Source organism: Ammospiza caudacuta, chromosome Z (assembly GCF_027887145.1).
Source record: "Ammospiza caudacuta isolate bAmmCau1 chromosome Z, bAmmCau1.pri, whole genome shotgun sequence".
Taxonomy (NCBI): domain Eukaryota; kingdom Metazoa; phylum Chordata; class Aves; order Passeriformes; family Passerellidae; genus Ammospiza; species Ammospiza caudacuta.
This window is the reverse complement of record NC_080632.1, coordinates 76,786,253-76,806,547: the sequence shown is the minus strand read 5'-3', so window position 1 is coordinate 76,806,547 and position 20,295 is coordinate 76,786,253. Positions and strand designations below refer to the sequence as shown.

At 42.2% G+C, this 20,295-nt stretch overlaps 1 protein-coding gene across 1 annotated transcript in view; it reads right to left on the bottom strand.

Annotated features, from left to right (window-relative positions):
- Positions 1-14,466, bottom strand: part of ADAMTS12 (ADAM metallopeptidase with thrombospondin type 1 motif 12) — a 142,392-nt gene extending 127,926 nt beyond the window's left edge. Inside the window, exons 1-2 of the mRNA XM_058823783.1 lie at positions 14,337-14,466; positions 9,361-9,722 (exon numbers count right to left, since the gene is read on the bottom strand). Coding sequence (XP_058679766.1) covers positions 9,361-9,722; positions 14,337-14,466 — 492 coding nt within the window. The remainder of the gene's footprint in view (positions 1-9,360; positions 9,723-14,336) is intronic.
- Positions 14,467-20,295: the final 5,829 nt, after the last annotated feature.

Genomic DNA, 20,295 nt, shown 5'->3' with positions numbered 1-20,295 from the left:
TAAGAACATAGCAATGGCCAGAACGGATTAAAACAAAGATCCTTCCAACCCAGGAGCCTTTATCAGCAGACACAAGCAGATTTTTATGGAAAGGCTGCAAGAACAGAGCAAAGATAAAAGGACACAATCACTGAGCTCCAGATGTTCTGGAAAACTTCCAGTTTGGTATGTCTTGGGTTAAAGGCTACTTTCTCATCATTTTGCTGGAGTTCTTCCCCACTACTTGCTCATTTTACCCATTTAATCCCCTGCCATTCAAGATACTTCACTGTCTACCTTCTACAAAGCCAACTGAAATGATAGATTAGATCTCACAGTTAGCAATTCAGCAATTTTATATTAGTTCATTTGGAAAAGCAACTTAATGGTTTTTGTGGATTTTTTATTAATAATGAAGCTTCTCGACTATGGCTTTTCTCCTTCAACCAATTTCCTTATCTTAACATCTGGATTAAAAATTAGTTTACAATCTGTTATAAAGGATATTAGAAAGCTCTAAGAAGTTATTAAAGTAAGGACAAAGGACAACCAATGAATGTCAGAAAACTCCTGAGAGTGAGCAGCTGGACTAGAAAGAAAAAAAATGTAATGATAGATGAATGAAAACTGATACAGCACTGTACAGTGAAGGGGGAAAAGCAGCTTATGGACTCTGAGCTACCTGCTACTGTGCAGAAAGAACCTGAGCTACTGTTTGCATAAGGAAAAAAAATAGAACTATATAACAAACTAATCTTAACAGCTGCCCAACAAAGCTGTCAAGTGTCTGGAATTACCAAGAAACAAAAAATTAATTAGGAATACACTATGTCACTGAGTAAATAATCTCAAACACTAAGTTCAGTGTTTCACTGTTCACTGTGCCATCCATGACAACAACTCCAGGAAGCATCAAATGAAACCGATTGAAAAAGCTAGTGGCAAACAAATGAAGACACATCTAAATAATTTTTCAAGTATTACAATTCATATGTAAAGATTTATATTTCTAACAATGAGTAAAACAGTGCCCAGATAATATGTGCCATACTAATACATCAATAGGTTCTCCTCCAAAAATTTGATCTGAGTTGAAAACAGAAGCAAGGATGACCAAATGAGAGATTGCCAACTGCCATGCTCTTACTCATATCCGGATATTTACTTAGTCATTGCTGGAAAGAGGATGCTGGATAAAACAGACATTGACCCTATCCACCGTCTCCATTTTTATGGTTTTGACCAGATTTGGTCAATGACTGTTCTAGATAAGGAAACAGACAGAATTAACACTGCATAAAAGTTAGCAGATATTCAAGTTTGGACTGATCATTTAAAACTGCCTTTGTTTCAAATATATACATTTCAAAAGGGGGTGGGAGGGAGGAGTGAAATTTGCAGAAGTCTCGAAATCCAAAGCTGTGTCTGCATTTTCCTTCACTGTGTGTCCTAACCAGAATTAACTTAGATCTACTCTTGGGCTTTCCATGCATCCACAAGCAGTTTATTAGGGATCTACTGTTTGCCATGAGAACTGGAACACACCACGAACGAGCTTAAATACAGACACTGTTTAAGTAAGACCACAAGTTTTTTCATGACTACTTACTCATTTTTAATGCTTCTCCTTCTCCAGAGCACACCTGGAGCCAGTATGGATATAAAGCAACTAAATACCCTAGACTAAATCACTAAATACTAGAATTCTGTTGCAATTAAGAAATTAGTTGGGCAAGTCCATTGTTAAGCACTAGATTCTTGGGAAGAAAAACAAACACAACAATTTTTTTTGGCCATAGTTTGGTAACAAGAAATACATACATAGCAGGACAGCAGCCTTCTCAGCACACCAAAGAGATCTGAACCCAATAGCTTTAGCTGCAGTGCAGCTGCTCTGCAGTGACAGGGCTATATGTATTTGCATATGTGTGTGTGTGTGTGTGTGTGTGTGTCTGATGTTTGTGCAAATATAACCAAGTTCTGATGCTGACCCTGTGCAGAGACTGCAGGTGTTCCTCTCTGACAGACAAAGAGAATTGAAGAGGCCATCGTGAAAATGAAGTAAAGAAGAAAAAGTTATATGAACAGCAGAACTATCAAAGCCTTGGTCGCCCAGAGGTTTGCTTCTCACATGTGCTCCCTTCTCCCAGTCCAAGCAATTTCCTCCAATCTCTCCTGAACCCTCAGTGCTCCTCACCATCAGCAGGGACATGGGCAGCACTGCACCTCACTCAGTAACAACTTAGAGCCGTGCTGAGCCACTGGCCAAGCTGAGTGTGCACATGCACCATTTCCCTGATCAAAAGTTCCCACCTTTACCTGCAAAATTCTTAAGAACTTAATGGCTTTGATGCCTCCACTTTTATTTCAGAGAATGAGACAAAAAAATCCAAATAGAAGATACTAAAAGAAATAAACAACAGCCCATTTTACAAACCTTACATTATTAATAATCAAAGCAAAATAGATGTTATGCATATTTTTCACTTCTGCATCCTGAACCTGAAGTCAGAATCTCACACATTTCACTCAGTAAACATAAACATTTTATAAAAAGACACCAAAGTAATGAAATTATGACATAGTAGATTGGTTACAAAGACTCATGGAAACTGGAAAGATGATTGACAGCTCTGCACATGAACATTATTCCTATATAATTAGCAAATATATAGATATATATTTAAACAAGAGATTAAGATTCATTAAAACTACCTTATAAGAGTCATCCTTTCATATTCTCAAAAAATCATTATCTTGAAGGAGCATTCTAAATCTGAGTACTCCATCCAAACCAGCTCACAAAGACTAATCCTTTTTTTAACTTACCCCATCAATGACTCTTCCACTGAAATGTAACACAATGTTATAAAAGCTCTGGTCAGACCCAGCTTCTGGTCTAACTTCATATTGGTTAAAGGTGACAAGGCCAAAAGCAGGAGCCACAGACACAGCCAGATTCTCATGTATTGAGATCACTGATGAGATTCATTTGACCTGCCAATTAAGAGTATTTTTGCAGACAAAAGACTGGGGGAAGGGAGCTGGCAGATGGATAGTTGAAGCTTAAACACAAAGAAAGGGATGGATGTTAAAGTACTGCAGCAAATACTAATGAAAGTTTGCAGGATTAATCTATTGGGGGATGGGGGTAGACCCCCACTGACCACCACACACCCTGCCTTTGGATCATCTTCAAAAAGGAAAACAAAACTATGCAACACAACCATAACACTAGTCAGTCAAGGAGAATACCCAGATATTTATTACTGTAATGGAGAAACAAGGCAAACCAAGCACGACAAAAAATAGATGCACAGCAAAAACTGCATTTACTTCCAGTGCATATTTTTCTACTTACAGCATTTTCCATACTACTACATGTGATAAGAGATGTACAGCAGCTACAGCAACTAACCAGGTTAGTTGGCAGCTCTTTCCTTCTTTAGGATTACCAGAACAAGTCAGATTGCAGTAATCAGACTGTGGAAGCTCCGTGGTATCCAGCCGTGGAGCAATTCCCATCCCCAAGGAAAACACGGGCAGCTTGACTTCATTCCTGCCTCTCTCCAAACACCATACTCCTACATTTTGGTTCCACCAGATCATCCTTTGCCAGACAAACCAAAGGAGGATGCAGTGGAGATGCCACTGACACCAAAGTAAGGAGATACCACTGGCAGAGAGGCAGATATGGCCATACTTCCAAACACAAGCAGGACCCACCCAGTACCATCCCTCAGAGGAAAGACAAGAGACTATCTCAGAGGAAGGAAGGAGAGATGAGAGAAGAGCAGGAGACCCTGAAGAACTGGTTTTGTCTCCCAGAAGCCACGTTCACAGAATGGAATTAATGTATCTCAGGAACCACTATAGGAATACATTCCAATTCAACTCTTGAAATTAAAACAGCCACCTAAACAGCACATGTGCCCAAATGTGTTCCGGGGCTGCCCAGTCACAGGTCAGGGATGAGCACTGAATCCAGTTTCAGGTGGTCAAAAGTTTAAGTGAGGAAAACATTACATGCCTCCTTTCCATAACAGTCTTCTCACTGCCACATATCTTGCAACTTTTAACAATCAAAATACACTTCCATTGGAAGAGGAACAACTCTACTAGCTGCATGTGTATGACAAGTGAATAAAAAGACACGGATATTTTTCTGGGCTATAGGAGTGAATTGTGTAGTACTTTAGCTTTGCTAAACCCTGGTAACTACCTTTAACAACAGATTAGCAAACAAATGGTCAGTAATCAAACAAGCTCAAATGCTGGGAGATACAGAAGCAGATAAAAGTATGTATTATAAGCTTAGCAAGACATTTTATTCTTCCATTACTTTAGAACAAATATTATAAAACTGTTTTAAAGATGATTTTACTCTCAAACCTCATCTAAGGAAATCACCAAGTCCAACATGTTAAAGGCTGTTTTCTGTATCTACAGGAGAGAACAGTCTAAACAGCAGTATTAGACCACTATGTGTCACAGAACCCATTATCACTAAAATACTTTTACGATACCTGCACAGAACTGTTCAACTTGGGACAGATCATAAGACAGCAACATGTGGGTCAACAGAAAAACAGCATCTCACATTACCTAGAAAAGCTTATGGGCATGTAGCAGGAGAACAGAGATCATGCTGAATTACCCAAAACTGATGCAAGTCTGCAAAAGATAAAGCTACACGGAGAAGACAGGTGGAACTGGATGAGCACCAGAGCTCATTCTGGGCTTCATACAACAGTGATATCCTGCAACAGAGAATGGTTACATTCCAGCAGAATTCAGCCACCATTTCACTTCAGTGACAAGCTCGTCACTGGTGTCAGGATAGACAAAGATGTGCCCAGAGAGGTCCCACTTGGAGCATCTCCTACCAGCTGCTACACGGACCGTCATACAGCCACCAATTTAAGGTCCACAAAAGTCTGCCCTGACTGTGGCCCAGCACAGAGAGAATGGAGGTGGGGGAAACATTTCAAAAATCTTTTCAAAGGCACCCAGCACTTTTTAAAAAGAGTGATGTCCACCAGGAGAGAGGCAGCCCTCAGACTAGCTGGAGACAGACAAAGCAGGATCTGCCCACAGGCCCTGTATGGCCAGGACCTTGCCAGATACAGGTGCACAGATTTCCATGCTAATGTCCTTCCACTCTCCTCCCTTTTCCAGGCTAATGCCTTTGAAGACAAATGCATCCTGCAGACAAAAGCAACTGCAGATTGACAGCTCTGCTCTGTAAACAAGTGTCAAGGAAACAAAGCCTTAATGATGCTCTATCATCTAAAAATACTATAAACAATGTCTGTGTTACTGATGGATAAAAGGGGGCCTTGTTCCTAATGAAGAGGATGGACTACCAGAGGAAAACCCACTTCCCAGCTCTGTAGGACTCGGTGCATACAAACCCAGGGTATTCATTCAACTTCACTGGACTCTGCTCGCTCCCAGCCCTACTGAGAGGACAAGCTGACACCACAGCTCCGACACAAGGGGTTCTCAGCACTAGCACACAACTGGCAATTAAGAAATTAGTATTGGGAAAGTTCATTGTAGTCTTCTGTGGAAAGGCACTGGGAAAATTCATAGCATTATTAGAAGAGTGCTCTAAATAGACTGCCAAGACAGCCAATCCAAACATCATTTTCACTCAAAGATATAAAAATAAATAAATTCCTCCCATTACTTCATCTTGGAAATTTTCCTGTATCTAAGTGATTTCATGTCTGCTCCCCTGCCAAGTGCCACAGTTTGATGTTTCTTGTGTTCCAGTAGTGACTCCCCCACAGGGATTCCCTCATCCAAGTGTGACCCAAAATAAACAGCGAGGTTTGTCTCACTCTGCCCATGTTAACACATGCATTATTCAAAATGGCTCAAAAGTGCAAAAGACTTCATTAAGCAACTGACTCATAGAGGAAGAGACAGAGATTACAGCATCATGTTCTTCAACCTGCTAAGAAGGTCATGATCTATTTAGCATGGAAGGGAAACTAAGATTTCACAAGGTGTAAGAAAAAAATGGATTTGGAAATTACATCTTATGCCGTCCAGATCTCTTGATAATTATCCTCTGTATCTCCTTGCCCAAATCTGATCAAATTCCTTTATGAATCTTTTTTTCCCATATATACTTCTGAAAACAGAGACAGAGTTACTTTTTTTAAAAAAAGAACAATGTCACACAATGACTGTGCCACCCATTCTCATATCTCACATCTATCACTCTGTTATTTCCTTTGCAGGCCATTCTGTGAACATTAAAAAATACATCAGCAATGCCTGTGTAATGCCAAGGGAAGCAGGAATACATTTCAAAGTGAAAATGAAAGGGAGATGAAAATACATTTCCAGATTTTCTATTTTCAGTGCACTTTGTGAGTGATTTTTATGACCGACACAAACCTACAGCACACATCTTTTTGGTTCTTATACACCACTATTGTCCTGGAAATCAAGAAACTGTCCAATACAAACCAAACAGACTCAAAATGAGAAGAAGCTATTCCACAAAGAGGACTAGAACTAGGAACACTCTAGAACACTCTCCCACAGGCATCTTTAGGATTTTATTTTGCTCTAGTTCAGGCCACCATTTGTAATTTTGGGGTGGACATATTCTAAGAAATTCACTAGGGCAGAATACAAAATAATAATGCAACATTTGACACTGAAAATGACAATCAAGAGGATATTCCATAAAACATATTTATTTAATCAAATCAGTAAATTCCAGTTGTATTTTTTTTACCAGCTCCAACGACTAAGAAAGCAGAACAATTGAAGTTTAGGGATCACAGAGTTTCCTGTCATTCATTACCACAGTAAATTGGTGCTTCGCTGAGCTTATTAAAAAATGCCTCAGCAACAAAAGCACAGTAGGCTTTAATTTGATGATGAACCTGAAGTGTCAAGACCAAACAGCACCAGGGAAGGAGCATCACTAACATTCCTGCTCCCAGTATTTGAAAGCTAAGATACTGGTTTTCACCAGCTCTGGGGTTATGAGGCTTGAGCACATCAGCAAAGTTTTACAACAGCAAACAAGCTATTCATTTCTCCTCATGCCATCATCTATTAATCTCCTCAGATACTCTGGTATCTGAAGCAAGTTTCTCTAATTTCATGTGTTTATTTACCCTCAGTTCTCCTTCATTCTCCTCCCCTCCTTCACAAGAGTAAATGGGAAAAAATATTTTCAATAGACAAACACAACTCATCCCAGAAAGAAAAAAAGACACAAATAGACCTGATGCTGAAGAGCAAAAAATTGAGGATCACCAGGATGAAAACAGATCAACACTAGAGCTCTGAAATGTGGAGACAAACCACAGACAAAAAAAAGTTTCAGAAATGTTTGGTTTTTATTATGAAAATCAGATTTCATTTCTCATAGCTGACAAAATTATTCATCAATAGATGTTTTTATATGACACTCGATCTTTTGGAAAGCTTTCAGGGGAAAGGCAAGCTCAAACCCCTTTCCCCAGTTTGTGGCACACAGGAGAATCAAGATACAGACCCAACTCTTACTGCAACATCTTCAGAGCAGCAACTTCTGGACTACAAAAATCATCACATCAAAACCATCATGTTTTTATCCAGAGGCAAAATTAATTTATTCAACCTTAATTAATTTGTGATTATGTATTTTCAAAGTTTCATTTTGGGGCAGGATGGGAACAGAAAACCTCAACAGTGATTTTTCTAATACAAGTGTTTTTTCAAAAGCTCCAAGTGAAAATAAAAGTGAAAAAGTTTATAACACAAATGAAAGGATAACTATAAAAGATTTTACCAAGCCGAATTTAAAATGCCAATTGCATTTTTCTTAGTTCTTGTTGCAGACTAAATACTTCCAAAGATACAATGAAGATCTAGCACCTCATTTTCAAGCTCTCATCCTACTGAAAAATAACAAAGACATTCTGTTAAAGCACAAAACAAAACAACCAAAGGAACTACTTTTATCATCATACCTCCTTTTATTTACTGACCCTGTATGACCAAAATATGTTTTGGAGAAATTTTGATAAGTTGGTCCCCACTGGAAATGTAACTTAGAAAATAAAATCCATGAATCTTCATACCTGTGGGACTGAAACTTCCTCCCTCAAGCAAGTGTTTGATTCTCCAGGAAACATGCCAAATGTGTTATCAGCACCACCGAAAACTCCAGAATTTCCTGTTTCATATATACCAGCACTGTCTTCATGTTGTTTCTTACACACTGCCAGAAGACTTTCCATAGTTTCTGGATGGTTCACACAGCTCAACAGCAAGGAACACACTTTGGTACTGACAGGTTAGCAGGGAAAGGTTACACTTCACACTTCACCCGCCCTGGCGTTCAGGCTCAGAAATGAAGCACCAATCTCCAGCCTGCTGCAGATTTGAGATGTGCTGGCCAGAAGGGATCAGTCCCCTGCTTCAGGGGCTCTCAAACATTGTCATTTGCCACTCCAGGCATGTGGAGTCAAGGCAGGAGAGCACGTGCACGCTGCACACCTTTCACGCACACCTTTCACCATCACCTCTGCCTGCACACTCCACAAACCCTTTGGGTTCTGCCTCTCACACATCACACACGCCACTTCAACACACCTCGCTACATCCCCTTCACACTCAGGCAGTTTGTTCCTTCTTCCCCTCCAGAAAGGCATTCTCAGCCTCATGCTCTAGCACAAACAGAAACCGAAGCTATGGCTGTGATTAAAAAAACACAAAGCATGGAAAAGGAAAGGTTTCCATCTCCTTGTCTCAGTGTGAACCACAGGATACTGAGAAATGTTCGACTTCAAGCTCCAGCCTTAGGGGTGTTCTTTGACATGAAGTGCCTGGCAATGGTTAACACTTGAATTCAGAGCTCTGGCTAAGGCTGCATCTAACCTATCATTTATATCTGAAGCTGCAGTGCAGTTCATTAGGAAACAACTGTGTTTTCCCAACCTACCATGCATGGGTGTGATTCACAGAGCAGTTTCAGTGTACTTGAGCTACATTCCTTTTAAAAGATTACAGAACAGAAGCTCATATTTGGATGCATTGTTAAGGCAATCCAACTACTAATGGAATCAAAGCAATGACTCGATATTTGGATGGCTTCAAGCTGTATGCCTGACAGAAACCTTCAGTCCAGATCACCAATTAAAAAAGAAATCTAGCTAAAAGTAAATGCCAAGGGGCCTCGGCATCACCTTCTGACTTTCTGATTCTTCAAAAAACCCAAACAACATTCAAAGAATTAAACATTCTTTCTGAGTGAGCAAGGTATCAGACTGGCTCATCCAGTTTTTCAGTAGACATATTCATACCAGCTCAGCTCTAATGACACCAGAAATAGCCCAAAACCCCAGTAAAGATCACACCACTTACCAGGCCACTGCAAGTGCTGATGGCTGCTGCCCCACTGCCGGAGCCGGGCTGCCACGCTGTGCCAAGGAAGTGGCAAGGAACTCCTGAGGGAGCTGAAATCTTTGCCCTGGTGTGGTTGCCACGTCTCCTTTCTACTACATAGTTATGGGAAAGAAATCCCGTGTGGATAGTCAAGTTAAAAAACAGATCTTTCTCCTTGTGATTAATTTTGTAATATACCACATTTTCACTTTTTCCGAGATGTCTCTTCTTCCTCAGACTTGAGATGGGAGGGTGTAGATTAAAAGAAAGCAAATGCCCACTTGCATCTACTCTTGCTGGATGAACCACGTGGTATTCTGGCACTGTCTTCACAAATTGCTCTGAGAGAAAGGGGGGGAAAAAAGAAACAAAACTAGAGTGAGTACTAGCTTGTTCAGATCTCACATAATTTAAAGGAAAAATCAGAAGTGAGAGCAATTCACCACAACACCTTACTGACAGGCAGTGCACAGACTACTATGGAATACATTCCTCATTTGGGCTTTCTATTCTCCCATTGTAACCCTCAGTTTAGAAGTTAAACATTCTTCTTTTCAAACATTTGTTGCTATTCATATAAAAGACTGACTGTCACGCACATTCCCCTCTCCCAGTCCCACTAGGGCTGGGAACCCTTCATGACCTAGGACTCCAGGACATGATACTCTGATCAAGGAGTATGATCTTCACACATCCAAAAAACTGACCGCCTGAAATTGGACAGAGAGCCTTGCAAAGACATAAAGGTGAAAAGAACACAAATTGATTATCTGTAGTAACAGCATCTCAGTAGCACCAGCTTTAGCAGCTGCTACAGCTGCAGCTTCAGAATTTCAAAGAAGGGTTTGAAGAGAATGAAGTAATCCTGCTGTGTTGTATAAGGCGTTCCAAGCAGGGTAAGATTGGAAATCTTATCACTTCTCAGAATCTAGCAGGGAAAGAGAGCATTATTGACATTGTTGTCCCCTGCTACAACAGGGGAAGCACAAGAAGATACAGAAGAAACACCAGCTGTACCCAATTTTATTTTTTTTAATTAATGTGAAACGCAAAAGCCCCATGCAAATAACAAATCCACGTAAAACACAATCCATAAGAATTCATACCCTAAGGGCCAGATCTGCTGGGATAACTTGAATTCTACCCAAGGAATTACAGTCTGAACACATTTAATTAAAAAGAAGTTATGATGACATGCATTAATCCAGTTCCTCTTTACCCAGAGTCGCTCTTCACTCCCAAAGTCCCAGCCACTCACACATAAAGTAACTACACCCCATTCATTAACTAAGCTGCTTAACAAAGCAATTAGCCTGTTCCAGCTGCTTCCAGGCTAGGTCTAGTTAGACAATCCTTTTAGAAGCACTTCTCCCTCCATTGCCTATACCTTCAAAGTCACAGAGGAAAAATCCTGCCTAAGCAGGCAGCTGTCTGGATTCATCCCCTTCTGGAAGGAGCACATCTCAGCTGCCCTCATTAGCTGCAGTTTAAGACGTGGCTGCCTGAGCTTCCTCAGGCCAAGGACCCCTGAGACAAATGCACTGAAACACTTCCAATTGAAAGGAAAGCAAAACAAAACACACAAAGTCCCTGGCCTCCCAGCACATATAGAACTACATCAGAAATCTGGCCTAGTTTCAGCAGCACCTCTACTTCAGAAGCAAACTTATTCTCTTACACAACAGATTTCTTTGTATACAAGCCTGCAGTGACTTGGAGCCTTTGCAGGACAAGCCACAGCAGTGGGGTTTTGGGCCTTCACAGAGCCAGGTCTTGACAACGTGGACAATAATGCCTTCCACAGGTTCTCAGAGACATCTGCCCTTGTCCACTGATGGGACGGAGACACTGGAAACTCAGTGCACACCTTCATGCCTGCAGTTTGCATAGCCTGTGGAAAACACAAAAGGTGCTGGATGCCTGATAATTCAGCAGCTGAAGCTAACCCAAGCCTCCTCACACTCTACAGGGAAGCAAAAAAGAAAAAAAAAGGCAGGTAGAAGAGGTAAGATCTGCAGAGGCTAAATTGTGAGACTTCCCAGATGCCTCACATCCCATATTGGGATATGGGACTTCCCAGACATGGGACTTCCATATGGCAAGCAAAGTCAGACTAACAGAGACTGCTGCAAGACCAGCCCCATTTCTATGGTCTTCAGCACAACTCATTAAAAAATCAAATCCAGTGCCTGAAGGAAAACTCACTCATTTGCTGTCACTGTGCCATTTGCCTCTGCCTGATGTCTTGAACCTAATTTGTTGTGGCTTAACTGCTGAACTCTATGCAACACCAAAGACTTCTGGTTTTGGATTTAAAACTATGCAAGGAAGTTTTTTACTTCATCACTATAGCATCACTTAGTGTACAGAGGTTAAAGAAAAGTAGGCCATCAGCATCAGTAAGACGCAAAATAAGGCGGAAGCATTGGATTATCAAAGCAGAGAAACTGAAATTCTTCCATACCCACATTAAATAATTGTGTAGTTACTGGAGAATTATGAGGCAATAATAATGTACTGTAATACAACTGCAGAAATGAATTATTAAAAACCCTTCAAAAGACCAGAGGGAATGAGACTACAACAAAAAAGTCTAACATGATGAGGGTAATGATATTTCTGCAAGTAATCACTATCAGTACAGTTTTGCCTACACTGGGTAAAATTCAGTCCTAACTACAACAGAAAAATTTACTGAGCTCCACATTAAGCCTAATACAGCATAGTTTCTGCCTGGAGAAGAGTGTAAAACAGATAAGAGGTATAATTTTGGTGATCCCTTTCTGCCCTTCTAGGAAAGAACAAAATTCATGCAACACAGACTGCTAAAAATTAAGGGCTGCATCCCTCACCACCAAATACCTCTAGTTTCACATAGTAACAGGAATTCCTATTAAAACACCACAAGTTTCCATAAAATTTTGCAGCAGCAAACATAAATGGAGAGAACAAATGCCACTGACAAGCCATGGCACTGGCAAGTCACAGCATCCCCCTTGGACATCCAGCATTCTCTCCACTCCAGGGGAGTCCCACCTGTCGTGTGGACACTGCTCAGGACTTACAGGCCAGGAAAGGTGGCTGTGTAGCTCCAGAGGATGTTTTGTCTTTCCAGAACTACAGCCTGGGCATGCTGGCTTGTGTTGGTGCTGTGAATGAGACCGAAACATGGCAATGAGCAGCACACACTTGAGTCACAACTTTGCTCTGCAATCATAGTGTCTGCTCAGACCTTTGGGCGTACAGGGCAGGCAATGTTCAGGCCCTTCACACTCATTTTGAGGAGCCCAAGCACTCTTTAAGTTGTCAGAGAAGTCTTCTCTGCAGACCTTTCAAATTCCACATCAGTGAAAACATCTGATAATATTCAAAACCACTCCTGTGTGTTCTGCTCCTCTGTGGATTCAAATTCACCACACATGGCAGATAATTGCCTTATTAGGAATGGCTGTACACAAAGTGATTAAACTAGGATAAAAACATATATGATCTGTCACACATGACAGGAAAACCACAATTTACTTCAAATACATAACATGTTCCCTGACAAAATTCCTTTAAAATGTGACGCACCATCATTTGCCATCGTTTCATCTCCATCTTTGTAGTTTGTGTACATGTGCCCCTCAGACCCTCTGGCTTGTTTTCAAACCATTCCCTGGGATAGAAAATAGTGTGGGTTCATCTTGTGAGGAAGCATCACACCCAGGAAACACAGCAAGCTCCATCCAAAGCCCTACAGCAGAGAGTAGGCCTTCAGCACTCCACAAGGGCATCCCAATGTCCCATCCACCACACTTATGGATGTAGAGAGGGGAGAACACTTCAGCTCTACCACATACAAATTTCAGTCCACACCTCACACTGCAAGAAACCTTCCTGTGTAAAAAATTAGCCACATTTTTAACTGCCCCTTTACTCAATAATATTTGCAAATTCTTGGAAAAGACTGTTCTCAATGCCTAGAAAGTGAAATTACTTCTACATTAATTGCCACAGCCGCTACATGCTAACAGAACCATCCCTGTTCTGTCCCATGTACTGTCACAGGGATGTAATTACAGCATCCACTTTCAATGAATCCAACAGGAACCAACTTCAGGAAACTTGAAAATTCACTTTTCAGGCACCTTATTGAAACACTTTTCAGGCACTTTATTTAAACACCTTTCCACACTCTCTGACAGATACAGAAGATTTTCTCTTTTGTGTTCAAGCTCTTTTGAAAGCACCACAGCTGTTGATTGCAGGAAGCAAAATTTCTTCATATACTTTTGGATCTTCTACTGCCAGGCAGAGTCTTCCAACTACTCAAAACTTTTCTCCCTTGGGAGCCACGATTTTCCATAAGCAGGCAAAAACTAAAATAAAAATTAAATTTCCTTGCACTCCCCACTCCAAAAGAGGACAAAATAACCCAGCTGTGAGGGCAGCCTCAAAGAAACTCCTCCCGCGGCTGAAGTCTGATTTGTAATTTACCATTCTCACTAAATGTGAGAAACTCACAGCGGGTGCTGAACCCTGATAAGACCAATCCTTCTACAGCGCCTGCTGCTTTGGTACAGAAGCGATCGCTTGCTTAAAATAAATAAACAATCAGGACAGTAAACTTCTTCGGTTTAGTAGCACAGAACGATCCCGGCATTTACAGAGCCGCCTGCGAACGGGGAAGATCTGCAACAGGCAGAGTTTAGCAATACCTTCATCTCTCCACAGCCAAACTCTGCCCGGGAGCCGCAGAAGGCGCAGCCAGAGCGCTGTGCCCCGGTGCGGAGCCGCTCCCAGCAGCGCTGCCCGGGCAGCTCCGGGGGCCGACACGGCCCGGCTGCCGCCCCTCCCGCCCGAGCAGCGCCCCGGAGCCGCTGCGCTGCTCCGGCTGACACGGCACTCTCGGCGGGACCCGCTCCCCGCGGCGTCCCGTCCCGTCCCATCCCGTCCCGCCCGCCGCCACTGACCTTGCCCGCCGTCGGGGAACGGGGAGCTGCCGGCCGGCGGGGCCCTGCCCAGGCAGGGCGCTTGGGCGTGGAGGACGAGGAGCCAGAGGGAGAGCACGCGTGCGGCCCGGCTCCGCGGCACACATGGCATGGTGCGGGCGGGCAGCTGCAAGCGGGGCGCCTATCGGGGCCGCGGCATGGCCGGGCCGCTCCCGGCACCGCCGGACACAGGCGCCGCTCCGCACAAGGGGCTGCGCGGGGCCGTCCCGGTGTCTGGTTTCTGCCGGCGGAGGAAGGAGGGCTGTGGGGAGGGAGCAGCTCCCCGGAGCCCCCGCCTCGGAGCCGCCGGGGTTAACGCGGCGGGACGAACCGGGCCGGGTCGGCGGGGAGGGAGGAGAGGCGAGGCCGCCAACAGGGACGGCCGCCCCTCTCCGCCCTCACCGCGGCCGGAGTGGGGCGTTCGGCCCGGCCGCCCTCGGGGAGGGCCGCCCGCACAAGGCTGCATCCCCTCGCTGGGTCACGCCGGTGTCTCCGCCGAGGGGCCGGGGCAGGGCGCCTCGCAGCCCCTCACAGGCCCTGGCAGAGGTTCCCTCGCCACAGGAGAAGGTGTTGGAGGCAGGCGGGAGTTTGTCCCGTTGACCACCGCTCTCTGATGCGGCGGGAGGGGATAGGGGATTTCCGCGGCTGAAGCATCCCATAGCCCGTGGCCCCTCGGGGCCCAGCAGCCAGAGCCCGGTTTCCAGGCTGTCTGACAGAATCACAGAGTCAGCCAGGTTGGAAGAGACCTCTGCGATCATTGAGTCCAGCCTGTGTCTGAATATCAAAATGTCAACCAGAGCATGGTAGCAAGACCCACATCCAGTGCCTTCCTAAAAACCTCCACGGATGCCGACTTCACCGCCTCCCTGGGCAGTTCATGCCAAAGTCTAATCATCCTTCCTTGTGAAAAAATTCTTCCTAATGTCCAGCCTAAACCTCCCCTGATGCAGGTTAAGACTCCTCAGGGTGCCGAGACCGTTCTGTGTTTAGCAGTGTGCTGGCACATAGGGGTTACTTCTGAATGTCCTCCCTATGAACAGAAAGTTCCTAAATAACCTTGGCATCTACATTTTCAAGTGCATGCCATGTACTCTCTGGCAAGTCTCCTCATCGAGCATCTGCTATGGTCACTGCCAGGCCAAGGATCGACAGGTGGGTGCACACTTCAGTGCTGTCCCGTGCTTGAGACCTGGACTGGGCTCCTCATCTGCTTCGGCAGCCTCCTACTTAAAGCTGGCTCCAGCATGGACTTCTTGTATACTTTCATTGCAATCTGTGCTTAATTATCCTTGTTTCTCTGCTCAGTTTTCCCAAGATGAATGGCTGCCACAGTTCAACTGCCTTAGCTGTACGAACTGTGAACTCCAGAGCACAGAAATGCAAAAAAAGAGCTAAAGCTCCAAGGTTTTCTAAATCAGCAAAAAAATGTGGCTTCCCTCAGGACTCAGACAGGTAACTCTGGAAACAGACATATTTATAGGAGTGATAATTGATTTAGGAATCATCATGTGCTGTCTTCTAGATAGTGGAAGGACACTGACCATGCAAAAGGAATATTTGATATTCAACATGGATTATTTGATATCCAACAGTACTTGCCAAGAGAAGATTTGTTAATTGCTAGGTATTTTTTTCAATATTTCTGTCCATATATTCTGCACACAAATGATATTATCTCATCTGTAACAGTGACGAGTTTTCTGGTGTTCTTGCCATTAAGAGTCTTAGTCTAGTCACACAGTGGGCATGAGGCTATTTTGTGAGACTGGGTATTATAGTCTGCTTAGCTCTTTATCAGTACTTCCCTTAAAATAATTTAAAGCTAAGTGTGACCTGAAATTGATATTATATATATAATATTTAGCATCTAAAAAGACTTGACAGTTGTTGCATAGAAAAAGCCACACAATTTGACATTAATATTTTAAAATAATTCAGTTGGCAAATAAGGAAGTATCTCCGCCAAATGAAAGAAAAAAGGAAAAATACTGCAAAATGAGGAGAGCAGGATAGGAGCAGTGGAAAGAAGGTATGACAGTTCAAGGGATGGGCATATGTTTGCAAAGTACTAGTTTAACATACTTCTTGAAGGCCATCAGAAAAATAACCTTTCTGTGAGAGACATTTAACTATTTGCTTCCATTTCAGTCATCTCTTAGCTAGGTGTTCCCTGCTAAGTGAATCTGATGGGAATTTCCTGCAGGATTCAATCCTGGTTTCTTTCTCAGCGGGAAAACTTAATTCCTGTTGCCTGTAATTTTCCCCAGCCCTGGAAGTGGTGGAGAACTAAAAGCTTTAAGAACTCAAGAGAGTTTGTGGGAATGAGTTTTGATTTGATTTTTTTTTAATGACAAAAATTTGTAGATCGAAAAGTCATAGAGAGTGGAGAAAGAGAGCTGTGGGAATCTGGTCTGAGACATCCATAACTCCCTGGGCTTTATGCCAGCATGCACATACACAGAAAAAATGATTCACTGGGTGTAGTGTCAGAGAATACCCTGGGGGACACTAGGGCTCCTGCTTCAGGGATGCTGTGGCTGTAGCTGACAGTGTCCAAAACACAGCACTGTACCAGCTATTAAGGAGAAAACTACATCTATCCCAGCTAAAAACAGTCAGGATGTGAAGCAATGGCACAAGTAGAAAGCACTCTCCTGATGCGAGTACATACTGAGACCATTTTAAGGGAACAGAATTTATGGCGCTGTGTCTTCCCAGTGGTTTTCCTGTTCCAAAGAGGCATAACCTGAGGTTTTGGAAGTTTTTTGAAAGAAAGCATGTTGTTTTTGCTGACTCAACCTCAGTTATAAAAAGAATACATCACCACATCAGCTGTGTTCTTGTGGCAACAAAGCTGTTGCAATTCAGTAGGTGCAGCTCCACTCAGAAGAGCCTGTACATTTATTGAAAGGTCATAATCAAGAGACATAGTCAATCCTGGACTGACAATACTGGACTCTTTTAAATTTAAGTAGACTTCCAGGACCGCCATAAAATAAATTTATGCATTGCAATTTGCATGTATGTAGAAATGTTTCCAGAGAGCCAGAAAAGCAGAGGTTCTGTGCAGTGAAGAGCTAAAACACAAATTATATGATATGGAATAGGAGAGTTGCTGTTAAATGAAGTCCATGTGAATACAGACACAGAAGGATATTTTGCTTTACTAGGAATGAGGGTCTCCTACTCAAATTTTAAAGATACAAAATTGTATAGTACACACTTGCTCTGCTCCTGCAGTCAACAGGGAGAGGAGAGTATACCTCTCGAGTATAACAGATCCTTGCCTGTCACATCCAAGGTGAAACACTGTCCAGACCTGACTGTTAGCTATTCTGGCAGCTTAACAGCTTGCTTGCACTAGAAATGGTAAGAACGTGGATCACACATGATGTGGTGGGCTTAGACTTTGCTGTGATTCTGTGATACTGTGACTATTGGCAGGAAGATGAACTGAAAGAGAATGACTCTGAATACCAAGGACCCTGTGGAGTTTGCTGGATAATTGCCACTGTTGATGTATTCTTTTTCTGTCAAATTTATAAAGAAGTTTGTGAGTATTTTTTTTTTTAATCTTTAGTCTTATTCCCTGTTTCTCATTAGAGGTGCAGCCTCTTAAAACAGCTAACTATTTGTAACTGAGCCAGAGACACTATTGGATCTCTCAGCTTCCATTTCATTATAATCTTTACAGATTTTTGGAACTTCATAAGTTACTCTTGCAAACAAAAATGCATTTTCTGACATTCCACTTCTGGTAGAAGCCTCCCGAAAACGCAGAAATCCGAAAGAAAGGATTTCTGTGGAGAAATGTCTGCGACAGTGGTGGACACACATCAAGTCACACCAAGTTCACTCTCAGGATGGAGAAGGTAAAGTTGTAAAACCCAGTTGAAACTGGGACTGAAACTGTTAACACCTACTGTCTGAATTTGGTCAGAAGGATGAGATTGTAGCCCTGAGCTTATAAAAAATCAAGAGGAGGCCATATCAGTTCCAGAAATTAGAACTGAAAAACTAAACAAACATGAAATATCCCTTTCCAATTTTCTAGTTTCCTTCTCCTGATCCAGAATTTTGTTTGAGAGAGGATGCCATAAAAAGAATTATTCATAAAACAGAATTCAATTGCAAGAATGCAGCATTTAAATAATGTAAAGCCCATTTAAGCCACACACACACTAGTAAATCTTTTTAATAAAACCTGTTCTAGAGCTTTACTATTACTAATTTTTGCCTCAGTGTGTCAAATACAAAAAAAAAAAATATTAAAATCTCTTACTGCTACAAAAATACCCTGAGAAATAGTCCCATGTTTCTGTATTTAGTGATACATTCAGTATTTTAAAAATCTGCTCTAAGCTACAAAAATGCCTTTCATATTGAAAACAGAACACCATCTCCCTTGCCAAAATATTTCAGAGGAGCATACAGCTGGTTCAGTCACTGTTGTAATTATAATAAATCTTTTGTTTGTGTATAAAGTCTGCAAAGGGAGTGAAAAATTATAGGAATTCTTTGAGGTAAATTGTAGGAAAATTACCATTTCAGCAAATGTTTTTTTGGCATATTTAACTGAAACATATTTTAATGCTATTTGAGAAACACCTGCAGGACACTGACACAATATAGTCAAAACCAGTGGGCAGTTTCTGTTGGTGGTCTGAACAAGTGAAAGCCTTTTTAAGTCTACTGTACTGATTGATGCTGCCTGCAGGCAAACTAGCAATCTCAGCCCTGTGGATTATATTGGCATAGTACTATATATATGAAAAAAAAGCCTCTGCCTGATTTGTTTGAGATGGACAAAATACACAAATCAGCCATTTTTACACCATTATTGCCAGAGTGCATCATGGAAGCCTCTGCCTTCCTAGACTTTTCAGAAAGTTTGAGTAAGTAATACCAGTTGCACTGACACTTGGATAAAAAGAAGGCTCTGGAAAGGTGCATGTTGGCAGCACAGCTTTGGCGGCATGGGTGCAATGAATAGGGAGCAAACAGACAACAACGTCTTTCAGAACCATAATGCTTGTGATTGTATCTGATGAGTTTTGCAATACTTTTTGAAAGTAGCTGATGGCTTTCTTTAACATTTTTTCAGCTATGGCAGTGTTCTGGCAGTGTGTTAAATAAATAATTCAGCAAATATTTCTTTTATTATTCATCTAGGTATTACAAGTTCCCTTACCTGCCTCTAAAACATCTCTGAAATGAAAAATGATGAAAAAACCCCACCCAAAACTAAAAAGGAATTTTTCTGAGGGTCCAAACATGAGCAGAAACCTTGGACAGTCATTTCACACTTGCAGACCTGAGTTCAAAATCCACTACCAGTGTTCCCAGGAGGTACCCAACTTCACACTCCATTGCTTTCTCTGGGTGACTAACAGAAAGAGCAATATAAGGCTGGACATTATTTTCCTCCTCTTCCCCTTTCTGGATCATTATGACTGTTCAGTCTCAGCAACATATCATCAGCAAGATGTGCCAAACAGAAGAAATGGTAGAAGAAATTATTCTATGCAAGACATGTTTGCTGCGATTTTTCCAGAGACATATTTAAAATTGGGTGTGAAGATAGCAATGTGATGAGAATATGATAGAATTCAATCTAGAAAAAGTCAACTTCTGCACTATCAGCCTCACTAATAATTTATCAAGTCTCTGCGTGGCTCGATTACAGATTGTTTTTTCCTCAGGGTCTATAATAGTAGCAGGGCTAAGTGGACAGGGAAAATTGAACAAGAACTTGCTTATTTCAAATGTTTTACTAATCTTGGTTTTGGATAAGTGCTGACTCTAGTGCTAAGGCAGTCATTGCTGCTGTGGGCTGGGAGGCACCTCACCCTCTGCTCTGTTTGCAGAACCTCTGCAGGTCTGGCTGAAACTCAGCATTTTCACATTGCTTGTTTATATGATGGTTCTTCTGCTAGTTTTA